This window comes from Thamnophis sirtalis, unplaced genomic scaffold (assembly GCF_051295495.1).
Source record: "Thamnophis sirtalis isolate CommonGarterSnake01/CBP01778 unplaced genomic scaffold, rThaSir2_p1.2 scaffold_2, whole genome shotgun sequence".
Taxonomy (NCBI): Eukaryota; Metazoa; Chordata; class Lepidosauria; order Squamata; family Natricidae; genus Thamnophis; species Thamnophis sirtalis.
The window spans coordinates 28,733,772-28,760,183 of NW_028261382.1; the positions used below are offsets into that span (position 1 = coordinate 28,733,772).

The window sequence follows — 26,412 nt, forward strand, 5'->3', positions numbered from 1 at the left end:
CCGCGCGGGGCGTCACAAGGCGCGTCCGGCGAGAGGGAGGGGGGGAAACGCCGAGACGCCGTTGCCGGGGAAACGAAGGGAGGGGCGGGGAGGAAAAAAAACTGAGTGGACTCGGTTCTCTAAGGCGCTGGGGAAAACCTGGAACTGGAATACGGCCATCGGATTGGACGGGGTGGGGGGAAATGCAATCCTTTCTGGGCTTGGGGGACCCTAGTTCCCATCATCCCCTACCACATTTGCTCCATCACATCAAGGGTTCTTGGGGGGGGGGGGGGACCTGGACCTGGATGCATCTGTTTGGATTGGACTTCACTCACGCTGGGCCCTGAGGGAATCAAGATCCTTCTGGGTTCGGGACTATAGTTCCCATCATCCTCTACCACCTTGGCTCCATCAGATCAAGGGTTCTGTGGGGTGGTAAAACCTGGACCTGGATGCACGTTTGAACTAGACTTCATTCATGCTGGGCCCTTCTGCGTTTGGGACTATAGTTCCCCTCATCCCTTGGCCAAATCAGGCATTGTATCAAATCGAGGAATTACAATCAAGGAATGTATTATATGGATGATTATTATTTTTAGATTTCTGTTTTGACTATAACTACCCAGGTATTTTCGATGGCGCAATGGGCAGCATGTGAATTTACTAAATAAAAATACCCTAGATCAGTGGTCTCCAACCTTGGCAACTTTAAGACCTGTGGACTTCAACTCCCAGAGTTCCTCAGCCAGCAAAGCTGGCTGAGGAACTCTGGGAGTTGAAGTCCACAGGTCTTAAAGTTGCCAAGGTTGGAGACCACTGCCCTAGATAAATTGTATCATCAGCACCGCAATGATGTTTTAAATTGCTCTCTGGGCCTTCGTTTTAAGGCTCCTCCCATGTTAAAACGTGTAGAATTAAACCCCAAGAGACACACAAAAGCATCACACACAAGGTGGCTTCATTAGGGTGTTGTAGCAGCTTAAGAGGGGCAAGATTTTAATCAGAATTACAATAAAATGTCCCCCCTAAGCTCCTTTGGTGGTGCTGACAATGGACCTGTGAAGAAACAACCGTAAGTTCAAGACTGATTGTGATGGTTTGAGTTCAACATGACAGAGTTTATATAAACCTGATTGTGGGTTTATATTTTGCCATATTTGACTATGGCCCAATCAATAAACCCATAACACATAAGAACTCTTAAAGTAGAGCTGAAGAAGCTTCTTGGATAAGAAGCAAAATATCTTCCAAGTCAAACCAGAAAGCCCAGTTGAAAAAATCACCTTTGCCCTAACTGATAATTTCTGACCTAACAACCATCTCTGAGGTAGAACGCCCTTTTATATGAACCCTGAGGGTCCAGCGCCTTCCACTTTCAGCCAATGAGAAGAGGTGGCCTCAGGCAACCACGTGGCTATTGGTCTCCCTGCGGGGCACGAGAACCAATCGTCTCACCAGATAAGAGAGCCAATGGAGGAGAGAAGTCTGAAGCTGGGCCACCAATTAGGTGAGTCCTGGCTTGGCAGAGAGGGGGGCTATGGGGGGGGAGAGAGGGTATAAAAAGGGGTGCAGCTGCCAGTAAGAGCCATTTTGCCCCTCAGAAAAGCTGGAAGTCAGAAGGAAGGGAATATTAATAGCAATACGGAAAGGAAGGCTAGAAGACTCTGAAGATAGCAGAGGTAGAAGGCAGAAGACTGGAAGAGGATTTGGAGAAGAGGAAGATCTTGAGCTGAACACTAAGAAGAGACTTGTGGATCATCTACAGCCATCCCAAGGAAGAGCTGGAAGGAGGAAAAATGACACCACCAAGATAGATATCACCACCTGAGGAAAGAGAAGAAGTCACTATAGGTGTTCAAGCTGAAGTGCTAGACATTGAAAGGGCCACAAAGAAGCCATTGGGAGGACCAGAGAGAGAACTCCCCACTTTAATTCAGCCTCTGGCTTGGTGCTGAAGTCCTAGAATCGGAGGACCAGAGAGAAAGCAATGACTACTGGAGGGCCAAAGAGAACATTAGGAAATGGCACTTTGGTTTGGAGCTGAAGTCCTAGACAGGGCCATAGAACATTGGCTATTGAGAGGACCAGGAGGAGGACTTTACTTGGGGAAGCTCTAATTGGCTAATAGCTTTCAAAGCCCCTTCCCTAAGTGCCTCTGCCTACATTTACCAGAAGACCCATTCATTCCTCTGAAAGTTTTACTGAAATAAAAATGGCACACTAACAAAACACTCTTTTGATGCTTTTTCTATTTGGTGTGCAAGCAAGGATCAAAGTGGGAACAATGCGCAAACAGTGGCATTTTACACCCAGTAAATACACTTGGCAGTTCAGCGGTTTCAATCCCTAGCGCCGCGTAACGGAGTGAGCTCCTGTGACTTGTCCCAGCTTCTGCCAACCTAGCAGCTCGAAAGCACATAAAAAGTGCAAGGAGAAAAATAGGAACCACCTTTGGTGGGAAGGGAACAGTGTTCCGTGCAGTTTCGGTGTTGAGTCATGCCAGCCACATGACCACAGAGACGTCTTTGGACAGCACTGGCTCTTCGGCTTTGAAACAGATGAGCACCGCCCCCTAGAGTCGGGAACGACTAGCACAGATGTGCAAGGGGACCTTTAAGACACTGGGTTTTTTTCTAAAGGAGGGAAACCATTTTAAAAAGGAATTATTCCTGGATCAGGCCGTGAGTGTACAAACTTGTGTAAAAGGTTCCTTCTCATCACTTAGGTTCCTTGTACAAGTTTACCTTATTTTCCCCAGGCTGCTCACACACAAAAGTGTCCTTCAGAGATGCCATAAAGCTTCTGCTGGCAGATCAAAAAGCCACTGTGAGAAATCTGTATCTCACTAAATTTCTCAAAAACCTAAGTCTATATTTCTTATTTCATACACAAAGCCATCACTCATTTGACTTCCATTTACTTCTCAAATGTTATGCCTGAGGCAGGGATGGTAAGCAAAGGACTGTTTCACTAAAACCACCCACTTGAACAGCTTGGGAGCTGTTAGATGACTGCAAATCCTTCTGACCAAGATCACATTTTAATTTCACGGGAATGATTTGAGTTGCCAATTCTTAAAACACGTCTATCCTCCTCTTCTAAAACACTCGAAACATAGAGCTGTATCAACGTGGCAGGTTATTTCATCCGTGAACAAGCTCCCTTGATCTATCATAGCCACAGGAAATAAATTTATAGGCTAAAAATAGCGCGCAGGAATGACACCTGAACTATTCTGGCATTGGTACCAATGACCCACTTTTTAAGGTTAGCTAAATCCCGAGTTTTCCCATAAAATTCTAAGGACAGGATCTTATCTCCCCTTTTCCCCACATGTCTGCTCCCAATTTCCTATTTGAATCAGAATAAGACATGCCCCCCAACTGCACTCTTCAAAACTGTACAGTAATATTGTAAAAGCATCGTATGTGTCTATAATGGTCACCTATAAGCAATCCAGAGGCTTCTAAAAAAAACAGCAGTCCCCCAAGGGATTGCAATTTGAAGAGAAACTCTGCCTCTGTTGCAAATCAATCCTGATTTAACAGACATCCCAGAATATATAACCGTTAAAACCAATCACAAAAAAGCAAGCATTTCCTTCCGTAAACTGGTTACTTAGATTAAATTCAGCTGGCTGGAACAAGGCAGCGTTTGGGACAATTCAAAATCTTTTCTTGTTTTCTTCCTAATAGCGTCCGAGCATTCGTTTCCTTCCATCCGCGCTTGAATTTCATGTTTTGCAAAGTGACCAAGGGAAGATAAGTTGCTTTTGCCTCAAAATCCAGCTTCCAAAGAACACAGCCTCCTATGGGCTCTTTCTAACCTCTTGCCTAAAATCAAAATAAATCCGTATCTCCAGTCTGCTTGCTTGGGATTCTCCCCGTGATTTAGTCCTCTTCCAGTCTAATGCGCAGAACTACACGCCATTAAATCGAAACAGCTTTTCCCTAGGCAAGGCAAAACCTTGCTCCTCGAGGCTCAGCACCGGGCCCAGCGGGCTGCCTCTCCCTGCCCGATGGCATCCTCCACGCGTTGGTACCAAGGCTGGATCTTGGTGTGCTCCATCACGTCACCAAAAGCTTCCAACCCTTCCATAACCCGTAGGACTCCGTAGACTGCCTGAGTGAGAGAAAAAAGTGAAAGAAAGAAGAAAATCAGGAGCGAAGCATGGAACCATTCCTTGAAAAGTAAAAAGAAGGACTTTGAAATGAAAAGAAGGACTTGGGGGGGGGGGATGATAGCAGTGTTCCAATATCTCAGATGTTGCCACAAAGAAGAAGGGATCAACTTGTTTTCCAAAGCACCAGAAGGCAGGACAAGAAACAATGGATGGAAACTAATCAAAGAGAGAAGCAGCCTGGAATTAAGGAGGAACTTCCTAACAGGAAGGACAAATTAACCAGTGGCACAGATTCCCACCTGAAATAGTGGGCTCTCTACCACTGGAGGTTTTTAAGAAGAGACTGGACAGTCACTTGTCTGGAATAGGGACTCCTGCTTGAGCAGGGGGCTGGACTAGATGACCTCAAAGCTCTTTTTTGATTCTAATTCAGGTAGGTTAATTGTGCAGTGGGTTCCCCCACCCCAGGTCTTCCTCAAAAGGGGACCAGCGGTGGATGAGGGGCCCATTACTATAAGTATTCTGCATTTCTAGTACCATAGTTTCAAGTTCAAAATCCAGAACTCTTCCATCTACCCACAAACGCAAACCGTGCAAGGAAACGGACATTCAAAGCAGACTCTGGACCTCTAACCCTTCTTAATACTTTTAAGCTGACTGTAAACCAGGACAGCATGCAAAATAGGGCCCGCCGTGAAGATAAACCGCCTGGGAAGATGGCTGAGGCATAGCCCGCATAGTTCACGGCCCCAGGATTTTCCCTTCTGAGGGATTCACACCCGAGGCACATTATCTTTCTGCAAACAGACAAGAAACTATGGATGGAAAGCAATCAAAGAGAGAAGCAACGTGGAATTAAGGAGAATCCTCTTAATTTGCAGGCAGGATTAGAGCCAAGGAGAAGGGAGGAGTCCTCCCCTTTCTTGGCCCAGGACCAAAAAGCCACACTTCATTTTTCATCCTACAGGAAGATGTCCCAGCATTGGAGGTTCTGAAGGATATGATTTGGGCGAAGTGAGATGTGTAAGAAGAGTTGTCGTCTTCTAGGACCAAGAGGTGTGTGTGTGTGTCCTAAGACCGAGAACAAAAGGAAGAAGGGACACAACTTTTGGGCTCTGCTGTGCATTTGTGGAATACAAGAGGGACTTCCATCTATTCTACATTTCACACCACAAGATCTTCTAGGCAAGGAATGCCACCATAACTCACGTCAATCACATAACTTAATCCACCCATGGAACAGAAGATGCCTTCGGAAGTTGTGGGAGCTTCATCCCTGGAGGCTTTCAAGAAGAGACTGGAGAGCCATTTGTCAGAAATGGTGTAGGGTCTCCTGCCTGGGTGGGGAGCGGGTTGGACTAGATGACCAACAAGGTCCTTTCCAATTCTGTTAATCTGAATCTGTCTAAGATATCTAAGGTCTGGAGACTAAAACATACGATGAACGGTTGTAGGAACTGGGCGTGGCTAGTCTAGTGAAGAGGAGGACCAGGGAAGACAGGATAGTGTCTTCCAATATTTGAGGGCTGCCCCAGAGAGGAGGGGGTCAAGCTATTGTCCAAAGCACCTAAAGGCCAGACAAGGAATAATGGATGGAAACTGACCAAGGAGAGATTCAACCTGGAAATAAGGAGGAACTTTCTAATAGGGAGAACAATCAACCCTTGGAACAGAAGTTGCCTTCGGAAGTTGTGAGAGCTTCATCACTAGAGGCTTTCAAGAGACTGGATTCCCATCTGTCAGAAATGGTGTAGGGTCTTCTGCTTGGGCGGGAGGTAGATGACTTACAAGGTCCCTTCCAACTCTGTTGATTTGTATCTGTATCACTGCCCAGTTCTAGTTATAGGTGGCTCTCCAGTTAGAATGACAGAAAGAAGCCAAGTCAAGAGGTCCAGTCTATCAGAAGAAGCCTCCAGAAGTTGTTCCACTAATTGTTCTGTGAGGAACAATTAGTTAATCCGTGGGACGGCTTCCCTCCAGGAGTTGTGGGTGCTCCACCTCTGGAGGTTTTTAAGAAGAGATTGGACAGCCAGTTGTCCAGAACGGTACAGGGTCTTCTGCTTGAGCAGGGGATTGGACTAGAAGACCTCTAAGGCCTCTTTCAACTTTATTTTCCTTCCTTCCCTCCCCCCATCTTCCTTCTTTCCTTTCCTCCCTCCCATCTTCCTTCCTTCCTTCCTGTCTGAAATGGCACAGGGTCTCCTGCTTGAGCAGGGAGTTGGACTAGAAGACCTCTAAGGCCCCTTCCAATTCTATTCACCTTCCTTCCTTCCCTTCTCCCATTTCCTTCTTTCCTTTCCTCCCTCCCATCTTCCTTCCTTCCTTCCTGTCTGAAATGGCACAGGGTCTCCTGCTTGAGCAGGGAGTTGGACTAGAAGACCTCTAAGGCCCCTTCCAATTCTATTCACCTTCCTTCCTTCCCTTCTCCCATTTCCTTCTTTCCTTTCCTCCCTCCCATCTTCCTTCCTTCCCTTCTCCCATCTTCCTTCTTGCCTTTCCTCCCTCCCATCTTCCTTCCTGTCTGAAATGGCAGAGTCTCCTGCTTGACCAGGGAGTTGGACTAGAAGACCTCTAAGGCCCCTTCCAATTCTGTTCACCTTCCTTCCTTCCAGGATACAACCCATCTCATAAAGCTTTGTGCAGGAGCCAGGCAAACAACAATTTCAGAAAAGGGTAGTTTTCTCCCGGGCATTATCGGAGCTAGAGAGCTGTAGAATTTGGCCCTCCCTGCAGCCCCAGCAAATCCCCGCCAGCGCAGGAACTTCAGACGTCTCTAAAAAGCTGAAGCTCAACAAGTAAAGCGGGGAACGCAGAGGCCGCATTTCAATAACAACTGGGCAAAGCAAAGGGTGGGTGTATGCCAAGAGCCCCCAAGGCAGCCTCAGTTTCAATCAGCCGTGGCCTCATCTCTTTACCAAATCGGCGAGGTTAGGATGGTCTCCACCCATGAATTTCCGGTGCTTGCCAACAGCCTTCATCCAATCGTTGACTGCCTCATACAGGTCTTGTCGGACATCGTCCCGCATATGGTGCCTGGATTGAAAGCAAAGATCTGGATGAGACCCCCATTCTTCTATTTGTGTGAAACTTTGGCCTGTGGACTCCAACTCCCAGAATCCCCCAGGCAGCATGGAAGAAAGGAAAGGGAGGGTGGGAGGGAGGGAGGAAAAAGAAAGGAAGGAAGAGAAGAAGGAAAGGAAGGGAGGGAGGAAAAAGAAAGGGAGGGCAAAAGGAAAGGAAGACAGGAAAAAGGAAGGGAGGGAGGGAGGAAAAAGAAAGGAAGGAAGGGAGGAAGGAAAAAGAAAGGAAGGAAGGGAAGAAGGGAAGGGAGGGAGGAAAAAGAAAGGGAGGGAAGAAAGGAAGGGAGGAAGGAAAAAGGAAGGAAGGGAAGAAGGGAAGGGAGGGAGGGGAAGAAAGGAAGGAAGGAAAAAGAAAGGAAGGGAAAAAGGGACTTTGGAAATGACTGGGTTGGGACTATACTGGGGTGTCCAGTCCAACCTTGGCCACCTTGAGACCTGTGGACTCCACCCCCAGAATCCCCCAGGCATCAAGGGAGGAAGGAAGGAAGGAAGGACAGAAAGGAAGTAGGAAGAGAAGAAGGAAAGGAAGGGAGGGAGGGAAGAAGGAAGGAAAGAAAAAGTTTGGGAAGGACTGGGTTGGGGCTATAACGGAGTGTCCAACCTTTGCTACCTTATGACTCATGGCTTTGAACTCCCAGAATTGAAGCATGGCTGGCTGGGGAATTCTGGGAGTTGAAGTCAAGTTTGACACAACAGAAGACCCTCCCCGAGTCCAGCCTGGGCAGGCAGAAGCCTCAGGAAGCACCAACCTTTTCTTCAACCTCTTGCTGACGAAGAACATGGCGGCCGCCCCCACGTATTTGGCAAAAAAGCCTTCCACCAGGCCAAATTTCCCCTCCCGCACGATGTAGTCGAAGGAGGCCAGGGCTTCACCCGGCGTGCGGTAAACATTGGGGGAGATCAAGTGGACCAGCCGATCGTCCACCCATTTCCGCCATTTCATTTCTTCCCTGGAAAAAAAGCAGGAAGTGAGAGAGTCCCCCCCACTTGGTGGTTTCGGGTTCCTCCGGATTTTTGCACCCTCCCTCGCCCCCTAAATTCAATTTTTAAAAACTTCGCCCCCCTCCCCCCAATTCTCCAAGCGAGACTCACTTACTTCCTTGCTTCCTCAACAGGATAAACACAGAGCGCCTCCTTGCTGTCCAGCATCAACCAATACTTGTTCCCAAACTCGGCCACCTCCTTCCCTTCGCTATTTATGGCTTTTATGGAAGGGTAGTAAGAGGCGATTTCTTCCAAACTCTTCCTAGAAAAGAGAATTACATCCCCGTCAAAGCAGGCTCAGATCCTTCTTTCACCATAAGAATTTACTGGCCAGATGCCGTCCCTGTTGCCAATGTGGAGTTTTGTTCAGCAGATATATTCTCATTGTGCCCAGAGAGAGAAATACCTGCCCTTACCTTTAAGTGCTGCTGATCGTGTTAGTTTATAATTTGTGTTCCAAATTCTTTCCCAATCCACTAAACTCCCTTCATGATAAGGATTTGTTTCATCGGTCATTACTTTCGAAAGGGAGATAGGGGCTTGGGCAGACACTCTGGAGGCATGGCAGCATAAGACAGCAGCGATGGGAGAAATATTTAGACTAGTGAAGAGGTAGATGTAGAAAGAGACAAAGATCCAAGAGAGGAATATGGGAGCAAGCCAAAAAAAAAAAAAAAGAATTGAGGTATTAAAACGGGTAAGAGGTGATGGATAGAATGGAAATGCCTTTTAATATAATTGTGGCTTGACTAAAAGTTAGAACAGAAGTAGAAATAAGAATGCACATTTTTATATCATAGAATAAAAGCAATAGGTAGAGGGAAAGATTAGAGTTTCAAAGATGGTATTATTACGTATGTTTAAATAATATGGTTACTGGCATTTGAATGGCGCATCGAAACATTGAACGACTTCATTAAACAATGAAGATTTATGTTTAAATTCAAACATGTATCAACACTAGGATAAGTAATGTTGGCCTGACTAAAAGCTAGAACAGAGGTAGAAATAAGAAATAGGGGGAATATGAGAATACACCTTTTTATATAATAGAATAAAAGCAATAACCAGGTGCAAACATAAGAGATTTGAAGATGGTATTACTATATATGCTCAGATAGTATTGTGATTGGCATTAGAATAGCACATTGAAACACTGAACGACTTAATAATGAAGGATAAACGTGCATTAACACTTAAGATTACAAAAGTTTGATTAATGTAACAAATATTATTAACATCATTATTGTTATTCAACATACCCAGATGCTACGCTGTTCATGTGTTGATGTTGATGTATATTTAAAAATAAAATGAAAAATATATACCCCACCCCCCCAAAAAAAGATAACTCTGGGCAGTTTACAAATTATGAAAACAAGTGAAAAGCAGTCAAAATGCTCTACATGGGGCAGCCCTTGGAGAGCATTCGGAGACTCCAGCTTGTCCAGAATGCAGCCGTGCGAGCGATCGTGGGTGCACCTCGGTTCACCCACGTAACACCTATCCTCCGCGAGCTGCACTGGCTGCCTATTGGTCTCCGGATACGCTTCAAGGCGCTAGTCGTCACTTATAAAGCCCTTCATAGTATTGGACCTGGGTACTTGAGAGACCGCCTGCTGCCAATTACCTCCACTAGACCGATTAGATCCCACAGATTAGGCCTCCGCCGAATTCCATCCGCTGGTCAGTGTCGACTGGCGACCACCCGGAGGAGGGCCTTCTCGGTGGCTGCTCCGACCCTCTGGAACGAACTCCCCGTGGAGATTCGAACCTTCACCACCCTCCAGGCCTTCCGCAAAGCCCTTAAAACCTGGCTGTTCCGACAGGCCTGGGGCTAAAGAGCTGTTGTCCCCCGTCTCGAATGGTATGACTGTCGTGTGTTTTAAATTATGTATTGTTATGTGTCGTTTTTTTTTTTTTTTTGTCTGTATCCCCCTTGCCTGGTTTGAGTTGTGAGCTGCCCTGAGTCCCCTTCGGGGGAAAACAGTGGCATATAAATATAATAAACAAACAAACAAACAAAAGATTAAAACGAACCGACATTAAAACAGTATTAAAAACTGCACTGAATCCCATCAGCATATAGACAACAAAAGCATAAATTTTCTGTTTTGTTTTGCAAACTCCAAAGAGGGAATCCCTGCGACTGAGATCCACAATGAGTTTTTGGGGGCCAAAACAGCCGGGAAAATGGCCTGAAAGCAGCCTGAAAAACAGCCAAAAATCCAGGCCATTTCTGGTGCCATTTTCAGGTTGTTTTCCATTTTCAGTCCTTTTTCATCCATTTTGGGGGCATTTTGGGGAGCCAAAACAGCCGGGAAAACGGCTCGAAAACCGGCGTGAAAATGGCCTCAAAAGCAGCCAAAAAACAAGCATGCGCACTGCCCAGCTAGTCTTCGGGTGTCTGGTGCTCCAGCATGTGCATGAGTTATACATGCAGGCACATGCATGCGCATTGCAGTTTGGGCACTCGGTGCTGAAAATTTTTGCCATCGCTGCCTTAAAATCTCTCAATGTTAAAATATAAACCTAAACTCCTTTGGGGGAAGGAGAACAAGTGGCGAAGAATGGAAGAATTCTCTTTTTTTTAAAGGAAAAAAAGGCAGAAAAATGATCTTTTTACCTGGATATAAGGTAGCTTTTAATGGTGCTGATGATCACGGAAGAATCATTCAATTGCTGGGGGAAAAAGAGAATTAATGGCTAACATCCATAAACTAGAATGCAACACCTGTTCCTCATGCTTAGTTCATTTTTTCCCCCCAAAGAACTTTTTATTTATTTTTTATTTTATTTCTATTTATTTTTTATTCTCTTACATACCATTTTAAGTCTCCATTCACGATTGTTCTCCTTCTTTACATTTATCGTTCTTATACATTTATTATTTCATTTAATAGGTTATAATATACAGTTTGGGTTGCTTTATTTGCCATCTCTTCCTCCTTTTGTAATACCACCTTATTTTCCCTTTCTTTTCTCCCTCCCTCCCTTTTCTACTTTCTTCCTTCCTCCTCTCCTTCCCCTTCCTTCTTCCCTTCCCTTTCTCCTACTCTTCCTCTTCCTACCCTCTCTCCTTCTCTTCCTCTCTCTTCCATCCTCCTCTCCTTACCTCTTTCCCTCCTCTCCTTCCCCTTCTTCCCTTCCCTTTCTCCTACTCTTCCTCTTCCCCTTCCTACCCTCTCTCCTCCTCTTTCTCTCCCTTCCATCCTCCTCTCCTTACCTCTTTCCCTCCTCTCCTTCCCCTTCTTCCCTTCCCTTTCTCCTCCTCTTCCCCTTCCTACCCTCTCTCCTCCTTTCTCTCCCTTCCATCCTCCTCTCCTTACCTCTTTCCCTCCTCTCCTTCCCCTTCTTCCCTTCCCTTTCTCCTCATCTTCCTCTTCCCCTTCCTACCCTCTCTCCTCCTTTCTCTCCCTTCCATCCTCCTCTCCTTACCTCTTTCCCTCCTCTCCTTCCCCTTCTTCCCTTCCCTTTCTCCTCTTCCTCTTCCCCTTCCTACCCTCTCTCCTTCTCTTTCTCTCCCTTCCATCCTCCTCTCCGTACCTCTTTCTTCTTTCCCTCCTCTCTTTCCCCTTCCTTCTTCCCTTCCCTTTCTCCTCCTCTTCCTCCCCTCTCTCCTTCTCTTTCTCTCTCTTCCATCCTCCTCTCCTTACCGCTTTCTTCCCTCCCCTTTCTCTCCTCCTCTCTTCCTTTCTTTTTCTGTTGTTATAGGTATCTCTTTCAAATCTCAATTTATGTTTTCTTGGAATGGTATTTCCGCAAACCCAGATATTAGTTTAATATCATATCTTATTCACTTTCCTTCGCTCATCTATCCTAGCTATGTTTTTTCCCCTTTTATATCTCGCTCTTGAATATATACTTCTATTTTTAACATTTAATTTTCTGTTTTCCCATTCTTCCCCCACTTTTCCATTTAATAATGTGTCATCTGGGTACTGTAGCCTCTCTCTCCTTTCTTTTCTAGCTAGCTTTCTCTGGCCAATCATAAAATAGCTTAGCTCAGCTTTTAATGCTTTGTTACCATCATGGTTTTATTTAAATGGAGCCAGAAAAGAGGGGGGGACTAGAAAAAGAGCTGCCAACATGTGATCAATCCAGGCAATCTCCTAACAGGGAGAACAATGAATCAATAGAGTCCTCGACTTGCAACAGATCATTTAGTGGCCATTCGCAGTTACGACAGGATTGAAAAAAGCGACTTATGGCTGTTTTTTCACACCTGCAGGTCAGGTGATCAAAATTCAGGACACTTTGGCAATTGACTCGTACTTATGACGGTCACAATATCCCAGGGTCACGCGATCCCCTTTTGCAAACTTCTGACAAGCAAAGTCGAAGGGGAAGCCAGATTCACTTAACGACCGTGTTACTCACTTATCAACTGCAGTGAGAGTCACTTAAAAACCGTGTCAAGAAAGGTCGCAAAACTCGCTTAAGAAATGTTTCACTTAGCAACAGAAATTTCCGGCTCGGTAGGGGGGTGTCGTACGTCAAGGACTACTTATAGAATGTCTTTTCTCCAGATGTTGTCAGTACTCCATCACTGGAGGCTTGTAAAAGGACAAGGGAACATCATTTGGTCAGGACAGTATAGTCTCCAGCCTTGAACGGGGGGGGGGGGGGGGAGTTGGACTAGAAGACCTCCAAGGTCCCTTCCAACTGGCTTCTAGGTGCTCGCTAAGAAAGGATTTTTCGAAACGACCAACAGATCATTAGTATTTCTTATCCAGTAATTAACACACTCTGATGCTAAGGAGTTCTACTCCCCCTCCCCACCGGAAAAGAATCTGTCCTAACTGCCAGTTGCCTTACATTCCGTTACCTCAGTTCAAACTGGCAGACATTCCACTCCTTCACTCAGGAGTGACCCGAGACTCCCTACAGTACTAAACGTCGGTACCTCACCATAATCTCTATGCCTTCCAAGTATGGGACTGCTTCCGGACTCAAGGCGGCGGGAGCGATATTCCCTTATGTGCTTCACTCTCTGACCACAACTGAGCCAATGGATTGTGAACTGGATTTCTCCTGCATAGCCCGATCACATAGTTTCGTCGCAAAGCACGAGTACCCAGTTAGTACAATATATCAAGCAGCCCCTTAAAGAGGGATTGGCTAACTCGCCAACTCACCAGAGTGCTCTCCGTATCGATGAGGAGAATGGGGACTTTTCTGTAGGAGGAAAATTTGATTTCTTTTCTCATGACCGGGTTCACCTCCACAATGTCATACGGCAGCCGGTGATAATCCAGGAAAGCTCGGACTTTGCTGCAGAACGGACAGGTTTTATACTGATAGAGCGTCAGATGGAGATGGCTGTCCGGCAGGATCTACAAGGGAATTCAAGACATATCCAGCTTCAGGCTATTTTCTGGCAATTCTTTCCCCCGAATGAAAACATATAACCCAAGGAAAACTCACACACAAAACCACCCAGGTTCTCCTTCCCTAAGGTAATGGTTCCCCTGGCACATATGTGCTAGTCGTTCCCGACTCTAGGGGGAGGTGTTCATCTCCGCTTCAAAGCCGAAGAGACAGCACTGTCCGAAGACCTCTCCATTGTCATATGGCCGGCATGACTCAATGCCGAAGGCGCACGGAACGCTGTTCCCTTCCCACCAAAGGTGGTTCCTATTTTTATACTTGCATTATGTGCTTTTGAACTGCTAGGTGAGCAGAAGCTGGGACAGGTAACGGGAGCTCACTCTGTTACGCCGTGCTAGGGATTCAAACCACCGACCTTTCTGATCGACAGGCTCAGCATCTTAACCCACTGATCCACCGCCTCCCTATACTCCTTCCCTATTCCAACCTAAAAAATGTATGAATTCTCTGCTTTTGCAAAATGCTGCAGGGCTCCCAATCAGCTGGAATTCTTGGGCCCTGCCAGTTGTTAAGCCCTGTGGACTTCAACTCCCAGAATTCCACCTGCCTTCCTGCCAGAATGCATGGGAATTCTGGTAGTTGAAGTCTAGGCAGCTTTAAAGGGGCCACGCGCTTGAGCTCAGGAAAAAGAATTAAATTAAAATTAAAAGGCACCTTTGAGGGCCGGGGGGGGGGGCTGCTTTTTGGGGGAGGAGGAGGGTCCTGAGAATCCGGGGGTAGGAAGAAACACCAGGTTGCAAGGTAAAGCCCCACCCCACCCCTCCCTCCCCACAAGTACCCAGGAGGGTCCCCAACCAGCTGCGCCCCATGGGAGTTGCAATCCCCCCCCCCAATAGGTATTGCAGTAGGTAAATGCAAGAATTGCAACGATTCCAAAATGCTTGCATATCTGGCGCCCCCTCCTCCGGTCCTCTTTCACGCTTTTACCCCGTCCCGGTGCTGCTCGGCCAGCTGTTCCTGGGCTCCGAAGCGGCGGTGCAGAGTCCGGCCGGTGCCCACCGCGGCTCCCAGGGCGAAGGCGGCCCCCAGCCAGAGCCTGGAGGAAGGCCGGCTCCAGCCTCGGCCGGGCCTCCCGGAGAAGGAGGAGGAGAAGCCGGCCCGGGGCAGCCGCCGCCACGCGCTCCTCCCCAGCCCGGCCCAGCCGTTGCATGCAAGCCGCGCCAACGCCATCTTCGCCTTTTGCAAGGAGGGAGGCGGGCGGGCGCCAGGGGAAACCCAGGGGCGGGAGGGGGAAGCTTTGCAATGGTTTAGAAATCCCTTTCCGCGCAAGATGCATCAGGCCCGGGGATTGCAAGCTGACACGCGTTTGCATTCTCATGTTCAGCCGCTCTCTTGGCGCCGGAGGGCCGATCCCTTGCGCCTTAATTCTTCTTATTTTGGTTAATGCAAAGCGTGCTTTGCAATAGCCCCCCACTCCTTTCGCTAAAGCGACGCTTTCCCCGTTTTGCACGGGTGTCGTGTGAACGCGGCCGACGGGCTCGAGGCTTGCCTTGGGGTGGAAGCTTGCGGGTTTGCAAGGAGGAGGCCTCGGAGGGAGAAGCGGCTCCTCCCTCCATCCCACTTGATTATCCCCTTTCTTGGAAAATAAAATGATTTTTTTCCTATTTATTTATTTCGCTTTTATTATTCCATCTGTAGATGACATGTAAAGTGCTTCGCCCGCCCGCGTCCTTTCGGACCGGCGGCCTGCCCAGGAATCATAAACTTTAAAGCAAAGGAAGGGGCGGGGTTTCTTAAAGGCGTAGGCCCTGACCTTCGGAGGAGGTCAATTTCTAGGCTGATTTCACCGCCCCTTTAAAAAAAAAGGATCATTGATGATCCTTAATTAAAAAATGGGGGGTTGAATAAATCTTTTGTTTGCTGGGGGCCTCCTCCCTAAATTAACCCCCCTTTCCCCCCAATCAAATCATCAGTTGCCGTGAATGCTAAATTAATATTTAATCTTTAATGGTCACGATTATTATTATCTGGGGATGGTTTTTTGGGGGGACGGACTGGGGCGGGACTTATGAGGAAGGGGGCGTGGCCTGTCCCTTTGCAACATTGTCTCCGCCTTCCATCCGGGAAGTGGTGGGCGTGGCTTAGCCGGTGCGCTTCCCAAGCCGGGATGTCGGGTCCGAATGGGGAGCCGCAGCTCCCCATGGGGCGGGGCGGCGAGGAGGAGGAGGAGGAAGGCTACGGGGAGGCAGGTAACCTTGAGATCCCTTTGCAAGGACAGATCCCCCCAGTAGATCCCTCTCTGGGGTTGGTGGGGGGTGGAGAGGGATCTTCCTTTGCTTTCTCCCACCCCAGGTGATCCCTGTGCGAGTTGGATCTCATGGCGGTCCCTGTGTGAAGGGATCTCATGACGGTCCTTCTGTGAAGGGATCTCATGGCGCGGTCCCTGTGTGAAGGGATCTCATGGCAATCCCTGTGCGAGTTGGATCTCATGGCGATCCCTGTGTGAAGGGATCTCATGGCGGTCCCTGTGTGAAGGGATCTCATGGCGGTCCCTGCGTGAAGGGATCTCATGGCGATCCCTGCGTGAAGGGATCTCATGGCGGTCCCTTTGTGAAGGGATCTCATGGCGGTCCCTGCGTGAAGGGATCTCATGGTGATCCTTGTGTGAGGGGATCTCATGGCGGTCCCTGTGTGAAGGGATCTCATGGCGATCTCTATGTGAAAGGATCTCATGGCGATCCCTGCGTGAGGAGATCTCATGGTCATCCCTGCAAGTAGGAAGCCAGCAGACCCAGGTGACCGGCCCCAGAAAGCCTCTCTGTACGCCGCCGGGATGATCCTTTGTAGATCTATCCTTTTGTGCCAGATGGGCGGCCCTATAAATAGGATTAATACATCATTTAATACCTGGGTTTATGTCTCTTTTAAGCTGTGAAGGGTTGGATGGGGGCCTGGAGGATTTTAGCCAGTCTGGCAAAGGGGGGGGAGGGGGCTCATCCCAAAGCCAAGGAAGGTTTTAAAATAGAACCATAGCCTTGGAAGAGACCCCCGGAGGTCATCTAGTCCAGTGGTCCCCAACCTTTTTATCGCCGCGGACCAGTCAGCCTTTGATAATTTTACCGTGGCCCGCTGAGCGCGCGCAGGGGTGAGGGGGCATTGTTCGCGACGACAGCTTTGGGCCACACGTGCGTACCTGCGCGGGGCTCTCTTCCCTGGAGCCTTTGCGCACGGCCCAGGAGCTTTTGCGCACGGCCCAGGAGCCTTTGCGCTGCAGCGATTATGGCCCCCGGCCGCTGCAGCGATCATGGCCCCCGGTCGCTGCGCGGCCCGGTGCCAGGTACTCCACGGCCCGGCATTGGTCCGCGGACCGGGGGTTGGGGATCACTGATCTAGTCCAACCCCTGTTCAAACCGGGAACCTTAATATCATCAAATGATTGTCTGGCCTATTTTTTTGAAAACCTCCAGTGATAAGAGCTCCTAAGAAGGAGGCAAGGCTAAAATAAACTTAACTGATTTATTTATTGCAAGGATACCTCTGGTTATTTTATATCCGATGGTTTTTAAATGGGTGTTTTTTAAAAAAATGTTTTTTATGCTGTATGCGCGCCCAGAGGCCTTTGTAAGGAGACGGGTGGCCAATAAATTTTATCAGTGAAATAATTAAAAGGATTAATAATTAACTGGGACTGATGATGTTCCCTAGTTTGGGCCATGAAACATCTGCAGGAAAACCACCAAGCTCAGAGAGCATTAAGGACCCCACAGTCCTCCTCCTCCAAACCCCACTCCCTTCTAGCACTGATGATGTTCCCTAGTTGGGTCATGAAACGTTTGCAGGAAAACCACCAAGCTCAGAGAGCACCAAGGACCCCACAATCCTCCTCCTTCTCCCTTCTAGCACTGATGATGTTATCTAGTAGGGTAATAAAGCATCAGAAACACCTCATGTCAACCCGGAGCTACAAATATCCTCCTTTATGAATTAGGCAGCTGGGTTACCTCCTTTTCAAAGCACTTTGTCTTTTTCCTTCCCCACCCGGACAGAATACGCTGCCATCAACCTGATGCTGGACCAGATCAACTCTTGCCTGGATCACTTGGAGGAGAAAAACGATCACCTAAACAGCCAGCTGAAGGAGCTGCTGGAATCGAACCGACAGGCCCGTCTGGAGTTCCAGCAGCAGCAGCAGGTCGAACAGGATGGGACACTCCAGAAAGCCCAGCCGGATTCTTAAGGGTCGAAAAATCAACTTTTGAGACTTTAAAGCAGGAATCGGCAACCTTACAACACTCAAAGAGCCATTTGGAAAACACCGGGAGCCACAAAACCTGACTATTTCCTGAACGGCCACAAAACTAGCATATGTAGTTGAATTAAAAGTTCTGTTTTCTTCCAATACTTTTCTTTTCTAGGATTTAACCACAGTTGACCTACCGGCGGTCGAAAAGCTCATATTTTGAGCAACAGGAAGCCACAGAAGAGCGATGAAAGATTATTGGAAAGAGACAGGTTGAGACATGAAAACTATTAACAAAATACTAGCTAAATAATTAAAATTAGAGCATCATGTTAAAAATGAAGTGACAATGGATATAGCTAGACATAGCTATATGTATTGGTTTGACAAGAGAAAATTTGGTATAAATTTTTAAATGGGGACCACGAAAGGAAGTTTAGAAATTTTGTTATTTATGAAAGCCTATAATATTGAAATTGGATTGATCATAGATAGATAATTGATAGATATAATGTATACATATGTATTGGTTCGACAAGAGAAAAATTGGTATAAATTTTTAAATGGGGACCACGAAAGGAAGTTTTGAAACTTAGTTATGTGTGAAAGCCTGTAATATTGAAATTGGATATAAATTGTAAACAGTGATGAAGAAAGGAGGTTTAGAAACTTTGTTATCAAACATAATTAATTTTTATTTAGAACGTTTCACAAAGATAGAATGTTGTTGGATGATGTTGAAAATAGACAATGGAATGCTATTATGTGGTTTTGCTTTGAATTTCGGAATATGTGTTATAAAGGGATGTTAAAACAACTAGTCATATGAAGGATGAGGTATGATGATAGTAATATATATAGAGAATGGAAGTGTGATCTTCCTCCCATATTTGGGCATACCAGGGGTTGTGACTTTAAATATATACCTTTCACCCTGGCCTGGCTGAGAAGGAGTCGAGCCCTGTAGCTCAATGGTTAACACATCTGTCTAAGAGGCAATAGAACACAGGTTCGATTCCCAACAAGGGTATGGCTAGCTGATGAGAGCTAAATAGCTTGAAATAGATCTATACTAGTCTCCCTTTATTTATTTATCAGCACAAATATAACATATATATATATTTATATTATATTTATTATATAAATATATAATTTGTTATGGATTATAGGTGATGACTGTGGAAGGGATGCACGAAAGTTGTTTGTAACCAATTGACACACTTTTTTCTTTCTTTTTTCCATTCTTTCTTTCCCTTTTTTCTTTCCCTTCACTTTTTTAATTCTTTTCTTTCCCTTCCTTCCTTCCATTCTTTTTCTTTCTTTTTCTCTTCCTTTCTTTCCTTTCCTTTTTTCTTTCCCTTTTTTCTTCCCCTTTTTTAATTTTCCTTTCTTCCTCTTTTTTTCTTTCTTTTTCCCTTCTTTCTTTCTTTCTTTCCCTTCCTTTCCTTTTTTCTTTCCCTTTTTTCTTCCCCTTCGTTTTTAATTTTCCTTCCTTCCTCTTCTTCTTTTTCCCTTCTTTCTTTCTTTCTTTCCCTTCCTTTCCTTTTTTCTTTCCCTTTTTTCTTCCCCTTCCTTTTTTAATTTCCCTTCCTTCCTCTCTTTCTTTCTTTCTTTCTCTCTTCCTTTCTCAAAAAAATTACGGTAAGCTCTGCATTGAAGACAGAAAAAAAAATGGCTGGGGCGTTTTCTTTTTCTTTTACATTTTATTTTTTAAACAACCAACTAGGAAAAGTAGAAGTTTCTCTTTTGCTAAAAGTCATAAGGCCAAAGGAGGGAAGGAAACACTTGGGGGGGGGAGGGAAAACTACAGAGGGGGAAAAATAGCTTCGCCTCTGCTCTCATCTCGCCCTGCGCCGGCTGGACCTCCGGGGGGTAGTGACCGTCTCCCCTTCGCCCGGCGTGGATGGGGCCCCATCTTGGCTGGCCGGCCCTTCGCTCGGTTCGGCTTCTCCTGGTTCCATTGAGGCAGGTTCTACAGCCAGTTTTTGCTGCATTTCCAAGCCAGGCTGTTCTCCCGGGGGGTGCAGTCCGGCCCCCTCCCCTGACCCCTCGCCGTCTTGCCCCACCGAGCTCTCGCTCCCCGCCGAGGAGGGGCTGCTCCTCTCGTCGATAACCAGGACTCCGCAGATGTCCTCCGTTTCAAAGTACCCAGAGCACGTCTGGATTACCTCAGGGGACTCGCAAGGGGGCGGGATTCTCTGGCGTCCCGTGACGGCCTCTTCTGGATCGGGCGTTTTGGTCGCGGAGGGAGGTTGGGAGTCTGTCAGCTGCGTGGGGGTCGCTGTGTGTCCTCCAGTGGCCTGGAGCCGAGAAGCCCTGTACCGCTGCAGGCAGAAAATAATTGTTCTGACTGAGGCTTCCCAAGAGCATGAAATAAACTCCTGGTCCCGATAAAAAACCCTTTTATTAATTTCCTGTGAATTCTCCTCATTCACCTCCTGCAAAGTCTTTCAAAGGAAGATTTACGGTCACAGACCTTATCTGGCTTGGAGAGCTGCCAGGCTGAGATCTGCAAAACTTGGCAAGGCGTCTCGGAGATTTACGAGCCAATGAAGCAAACGAATTGTCTCCTGCAAACTCCACTCCCCTTTCGCTCCTCTTTTATTTCCTCTGGGAGGGGCCATTCACCGTACACCTGTGGCCTTACTCCCAAGTCGACCCGTTCTTTAGCTCTTCCCTCCGACTGGCAGCTCTGTGTATGCGCACACTGGGAACAGGCTCCAGCTGTTCTTCTGCCTCACTGATTTTTGACTCTGAAGGCAGCTGAGAACTGGCATACAGCCCTGGCCCCCTGTCAGCCTCCGACACAGAGCCCTCATGCGAGCTTTCCCCAGACTCCAGGACTGGCCCAGGTTCCTCCCCAACCTCCTCACTGTCCGAATCTGCTGCCATTGGTGGCCCACAAGAAGAACCCACGACTGAATCTCTTTTAGGAAGTGGTCCAAAACTTGGGTTGTGAACCCAATTTAGCCCACTGCAATTTTACGCAGCACCCTAGTCCTCATGGAGATAAAATATCTTAGGGGAGAAAGCCCAGTGGCTGAATAATGAAGGCCCTGCCCTGAGCCTGTTCAGTCACAAAGAAATTGCTCTCTTGAGAAAACAAAGCAAAATCAAAATCGGGGAGTCTTCGATTTATGACTGGTTGCCTTAGTGACCGTTTGATGTTACAACCTCAAAAAAAACCGGGGCTTCTGTCCTCAATTTGAAGTTCTGACCTGAGAAATTAACGCAGTCGCATAACCGCATTTTGTGCATTTATTTGTATTCATTCCATTTCTAGCACTTATTTATTTATTCAATTTGTCTGTTTATCTTGTGGTCCGTTTGCAGGGACCACAACCTGCGATGATTGTTTTTTTCCTGGAAACCGGTACTGAGTTCCAGTTTCGTGCAAAAAAAAAAAAAAAAAAAGGCCCATAGCAAACAACGGATCCCCTTAATGACTGGCAACGGCCAGGGTTGTAAAATGAGTTCACGAGGCGGCCTTCTTCGGATCGTCACAGCTGGTGGCTGAAATTCTGGGCTCGATTGCAGTCGTATGCCGAGGACTTAACCTGTAAGCTCCAATGGTGGGCAAATGCCGGAGCAGGGCTCAGATTTCCAGGGCCAGAGAGAAGAACTTTAGCTGGCCCAGAAGGGGGTGGAGACCCCCTGGAATCTGCCACCCCAGGAGGAGGTGGGGGAGTGGGTTAAAGAATTAGCGGAGCAGGGGATGAAGAATGCTAGATAGGAGGGAGGGAGGAAGAGAGAAAGGGAAGGAAGGAAGGAAGAGAGAAAGGGAAGGAAGGAAGAGAGAAAGGGAAGGAAGAAGAAGGGTAAGGAAAGAGAAGGGAAAGGAAGGGAGGAAGAGAGAAAGGGAAGGAAGAAAAGGGGTAAGGAAGGGAGAGAGGAAAATAAGGGAGAAAGGAGGCAGAAAGGGAAGGGGGGAAGGGAGGAGAAGGGTAAGGAAGGGAGGAAGGAAGCAGAAAGGGAAGGATGGAGAATGGTAAGGATGGAGAAGCGAGGGAGAAAGGGAAGGAAGGAGAAGGGTAAGGAAGGGAGGAAGGAGGGAGAAAGAAGGAAAGGAAGGAAATAGAATGGTAAGGAAGGGAGGAAGAAGGGTAAGGGAGAAGAGGGAGAAAAAAGGAAGGGAAGAAGGTGAAGGGTGAAGAAGGCTGGAAGGAGACGGAGAAATGCAAAGAAGGAAGGGAGGGAGGAAGGAGGGAGGGAGAAAGAAGGAAAGGAAGGAATGAGAAGGGTAAGGAAGGGAGGAAGAGGGAGAAAGGAAAAAGGGTAAGGGAGGGAAGAAAGAGGGAGAAAGAAGGAAGATTGGAAGGAGAGAGAGAAAGGGAAAGAAGGAAGGAAGGAAGGAAGATGGGAATGAGAAGGAGGGAGGCAGGGATAGAGGGAGAGCGGGAGGAAGGAAGCACTCACCTGCAGGTTCTCGAAATGCATCCGGGACTTGCAGTGGGTGAGCCGTGTGGCCGAGTCGCTTGAGTAGAATTTGTGGCACAGCCGGCACAGGAATCCCGCCACGGGCACCAGGAATTCCAGGCCTGGCAGAGGGAGGGAGAGGAAAGGAAGGCCGCGCATCAAGAAAGCATAAAACGCACAGGAGGGACACAAGGCAGCTTCTCAAGACGGAAGAACCAAGAATCTTTATTACAGGAAGTCCTCGACTTACAACACTTCACTTAACGACCGTTCCAAATTACAACGGCACTGGACAAAACGTGACAGATAGCCCCTTTTTCACACTTAATGACCCTTTCAGCACCCTTCCAGGCTCACCTGGTTTACATTCAGATGCTGGACAACTGACCCATACTTATGACGGTCACCACCTCCCGGGGTCCCGTGATCCTCTTTTGCGACCTTCTGACAAGTGAAAGTCAAAGGGGGGGGGGAGGAGACGGGTTCGCTGAATAACCGTGTGACTAATTTAACAGCCACGGTGATTCGCTTAACAATGGCGGCAAGAACAGTCGTAAGATGGGGCCGAACTTACTGAAGAAGGGTCTCGCTTAGCCGCAAAAAACCTGCTGGGCTCAAAACTGTCCCCGTAAGCCAAGGACAACCAAAAGGGGAGGATGTTAAGGAAGGTAGGCAGGATTGGGGGGACAGTCTGGAGCAGTGGTCACCAACTAGGGGTCCGTGAGAAAATTTGGGGGGGTCCGCAGAAAAATGATTTCCATTTTTTAATATTGCACTAAATCCGGGGTCCTCAAACTACGGCCCCTGGGACGGATATGCGCAATGAACGCTTGTGTTGCTGCAGAGTCTCCCCCTTCGGGGTCTTTTTGTGGGGGTCGGAGGGGGCAGAAATTCTGACTTGGGGTCTGCTTCAGCCTCCTGGAGGGGGGGCTTTGGGCAAAGGCTGGAGGGAAGAGCCGCTGGTGGCGAAGAGCCAGAGGGCCTTGGGACTGTATCATGGCCTGGAACTGGCTGACCATCTCAGCCCGCTGAGCCTCCAGGCGCCGGCACCTGGCCTTGCACTCCCGCAGGTCTTCCCTCTGCTTGGAAAGCCTATGTTCCTAGTCCTCACGGAGGTGCTTCTGCTGAGCCTCTTTCTCAGTAAGATCCAATTTGAACTGAGCACTTTTGCCAAATCTTTCTCATGGTGGCTGCTCAGCTCCAGCAATGCCCTAAGGAGCCGGGGCAGGCAGCCGAGGAGGGGCTGGGAGGGGAGGGGCAAGTAGAGCTCGGCGAGGTGCCCCTCGACGTGAGTGACATCGAGCTGGCCACACCCACCGTCACACGACCGCCTAGCCACGCCCACCCAGCCGGTCATTAGGCAGATCATATTAGTGGTCCGCGGGATTTAAAATTATGAATTTAGTGGTCCCTGAGGTCCGAAAGGTTGGGGACCCCTGGTCTGGTGGATCCCACTTCTGGGAGGAGGGATATTGGGGGGGGGGCTTTTCAAACCAGGACATGTCTGTCTACCTGTTGAGCCTCTGCAGGGGAAAAACGAAGAGAGGAAGCAAAAAAGAGAAGAAAGAGAAAATACACACACACACACAAAGATACAACACAGAGTGCCAACTTGCTTCTCTTACCATAGACCGTGTCTGGATGATACTCGGCGTTTCCTCCAGGGTCTTCCACAGACGTTTCTCTCTGCCCAACCTGGGAGGGGAACAAGGAGGGGAGGGTTTAAACCAGTGACGTGCAGTGAGGTTTATGGCTGGTGAGGCACTGACACAGGGGTTTTAAAAATTTTTAGACTTGTGGACTTCAACTCCCAGAATTCCACAGCCAGGCATGCTCAGTTCTGATTTAAAGCGACAGCATTTGTTTTTCTCCTTTGCGAAAAAGTTTCCTTCATTCTTTTTCTTCTCCCTCCCCCTCCTTCCTCCCTCTCTCCCTCCCTACCCCCTCTCTCAAACAGACATACGCACACAGAGAAGTTGGATTGGACTATCTCTCCTACTTCCTTCCCTCTCTCACTCACTCTCTTTCAAACAAACACAAGTTTTATCCAGCTTTGTGTGTGTGTGTGTGTGTGTGTTTGTGTGTGTGTTTGAAAAGGCAACGTGGCTCTGCCTGCAATCAAACTATACTTGGGGAGGGATCTACACTTGAGGATGAAGTTTGAATTCCTCCCCCTCCCTCCGACCCACACGTACCTTTTCCAGCTGTTTCAGAGAGGATTTCAACTCTGCTCTTGCCTGTCATCATGAAAAGAAAAAAAAAATGTAAAAGGAAAAAGGCAAGAGCTGAGGTCAGGCTGAGCTAGTTGCTGCCAGCGTCTAAAGCCTCTAAAAAAGCGCCCTCTACAGGAGGAGGCAGGAGAATGACGTGCCTCACCTACGTCAGGAATTTTTAGGCTTTTAACCCTTGCTTAACTCTGCTCAAGTGATCATAAAACGCGTAAAGTCAGACTAGATGAGGCACGTCGTTCTCCTGCCTCCTCCTGTAGAGGGCGCTTTTTAAGAGGCCTTTTTAAACAGTTAAGCAGAGTCATCCACGGTGACTCTGCCAGCAACTAGCTCAGCCTGACCTCAGCTCTTGCCTTTTGCCTTTTACACTTTTTTTTCTTTTCATGATGACAGTGGTGAGGCTCTGCCTCCCGTGACTGCATGTCCCTGGTTTAAACTCCCACCTTTGAATTGGAAGTTCCTCAAATAACGAGAATTTTGTTTTCAGGTTTTGCAAAAGAGGGATAAGAAATAGAAACAAGTTCCTAGCCCTGTGGGGTTAGGGGGATCTGTGCTGTAGGGAAGGCTGTGGGCTGTGGATAAGTGCTTGTGTGATTTCCCAGCTCTGGGAGAAAATCCCTAGCTTAGATGGCTGAGAAATGGCTGCAAACATTTCTCCCAAGGAAAGGAGCGAGGTGGAGCCTCGGAATCAGGAGGCTGTGTGTTCAATCCTAGATAAGAGGCAGATATTTCTCTCTCTGGGCGAAAATGAGAATATATCTGCTGAACAAAAACTCCGCACTGGCAACAGGAAAGGCATCCAGCCAGTAAAACACCGCTAGCTCCATTCAGTTGCCCAGATTTCACCTCGCAAGGGATTGTGAAGATATGATGATTTCTCCAAAAGAAACACGGAAGAAGGAATTGCAAAAAATAAATAAGTAAAAGCAGACACATCCCTTAAGTCGAGGGAAAGAGGGAAATGGGGGAAGAGGCATGATAAAGACTCCCCCAACTCCCCCTCACCCCCCCCCACCCCCAGACTCAAGGGGGTCTCAGAGGGAAGAAAGCAGGAAAAACACAATCGGGGCTTGCAAAATTCAATTATGTCAGCCAGTTTAATTTAGTTTAGTTTTTAGTTTAGAGTTTAGTTTAGTTTAGTTTTTAGTTTAGAGTTTAGTTTAGTTTAGTTTTTAGTTTAGAGTTTAGTTTAGAGTTTAGTTTAGTATTTAGTTTAGTTTTTAGTTTAGTGTTTAGTTTAGAGTTTAGTTTAGAATTTAGTTTAGTTTTTAGTTTAGTGTTTAGTTTAGAGTTTAGTTTAGAGTTTAGTTTTTAGTTTAGAGTTTAGTTTAGAGTTTAGTTTAGTTTACTTTAGTTTTTAGTTTAGAGTTTAATTTAGTTTAGTGTTTAGTTTAGAGTTTCGTTTAGAGTTTAGTTTTTAGTTTAGAGTTTAGTTTAGAGTTTAGTTTAGAGTTTAGTTTAGTTTACTTTAGTTTTTAGTTTAGAGTTTAATTTAGTTTAGAGTTTAGTTTAGAGTTTAGTTTAGAGTTTAGTTTTTAGTTTAGAGTTTAGTTTAGAGTTTAGTTTAGTATTTAGTTTAGTTTTTAGTTTAGAGTTTAGTTTAGAGTTTAGTTTAGAGTTTAGTTTTTAGTTTAGAGTTTAGTTTAGAGTTTAGTTTAGTTTTTAGTTTAGTGTTTAGTTTAGAGTTTAGTTTAGAGTTTAGTTTAGAGTTTAGAGTTTAGTTTAGAGTTTAGTTTAGTTTACTTTAGTTTTTAGTTTAGAGTTTAATTTAGTTTAGTGTTTAGTTTAGAGTTTAGTTTTTCGTTTAGAGTTTAGTTTAGTTTTTTGTTTAGAGTTTAGTTTTTTGTTTAGAGTTTAGTTTAGTGTTCAGTTTAGAGTTTAGTTTAGAGTTTAGTTTAGTTTTATTGTCACTGCACATCGTAAAATGAAATTAAATGCCGTCTTCAGTGTACATTATAACTATAAAAATAAAACACAAATGCACATCCTTCGCATTCTACACAACTGAAATTGAAAACCCCTGATATT

At 46.9% G+C, this 26,412-nt stretch overlaps 3 protein-coding genes across 3 annotated transcripts in view; 1 reads left to right on the forward strand and 2 right to left on the reverse strand.

Annotated features, from left to right (window-relative positions):
• Positions 1-2,828: 2,828 nt before the first annotated feature.
• Positions 2,829-14,750, reverse strand: PTGES2 (prostaglandin E synthase 2). The gene is made up of 7 exons (XM_014072737.2): positions 14,488-14,750; positions 13,308-13,505; positions 10,796-10,851; positions 8,282-8,431; positions 7,935-8,135; positions 7,021-7,138; positions 2,829-4,104 (listed from the first exon to the last, which is right to left on the reverse strand). Exons 1-7 carry the CDS (start codon positions 14,728-14,730, stop codon positions 3,964-3,966), a joined length of 1,107 nt encoding a protein of 368 aa, XP_013928212.2. The 5' UTR covers positions 14,731-14,750; the 3' UTR covers positions 2,829-3,963.
• Positions 14,751-15,628: 878 nt separating this feature from the next.
• On the forward strand, positions 15,629-18,414 carry BBLN (bublin coiled coil protein). Its single transcript, XM_014072735.2, has 2 exons — positions 15,629-15,749; positions 17,547-18,414. Exons 1-2 carry the CDS (start codon positions 15,668-15,670, stop codon positions 17,735-17,737), a joined length of 273 nt encoding a protein of 90 aa, XP_013928210.2. The 5' UTR covers positions 15,629-15,667; the 3' UTR covers positions 17,738-18,414.
• Positions 18,415-19,413: 999 nt separating this feature from the next.
• The window catches only part of CIZ1 (CDKN1A interacting zinc finger protein 1), a 29,180-nt gene continuing 22,181 nt past the window's right edge, over positions 19,414-26,412 (reverse strand). Inside the window, exons 13-15 of the mRNA XM_087704590.1 lie at positions 23,782-23,851; positions 22,157-22,278; positions 19,414-20,064 (exon numbers count right to left, since the gene is read on the reverse strand). Of these exons, the coding sequence (XP_087560716.1) occupies positions 19,579-20,064; positions 22,157-22,278; positions 23,782-23,851 (678 nt within the window). The 3' untranslated portion in view covers positions 19,414-19,578. The remainder of the gene's footprint in view (positions 20,065-22,156; positions 22,279-23,781; positions 23,852-26,412) is intronic.

Coding starts and splice junctions, on each gene's coding strand:
- PTGES2 (XM_014072737.2), bottom strand. CDS start 14,730: ATGGCGTTGGCGCGGCTTGCATGCAACGGCTGGGCCGGGCTGGGGAGG. Junction 13,506..14,487: donor CCGAGCAGCACCGGGACGGG/GTAAAAGCGTGA, acceptor ATTCCCTTGTAG/ATCCTGCCGGACAGCCATCT. Junction 4,105..7,020: donor ATCCTAACCTCGCCGATTTG/GTAAAGAGATGA, acceptor TCTCTCACTCAG/GCAGTCTACGGAGTCCTACG.
- BBLN (XM_014072735.2), top strand. CDS start 15,668: ATGTCGGGTCCGAATGGGGAGCCGCAGCTCCCCATGGGGCGGGGCGGC. Junction 15,750..17,546: donor GGAAGGCTACGGGGAGGCAG/GTAACCTTGAGA, acceptor CCACCCGGACAG/AATACGCTGCCATCAACCTG.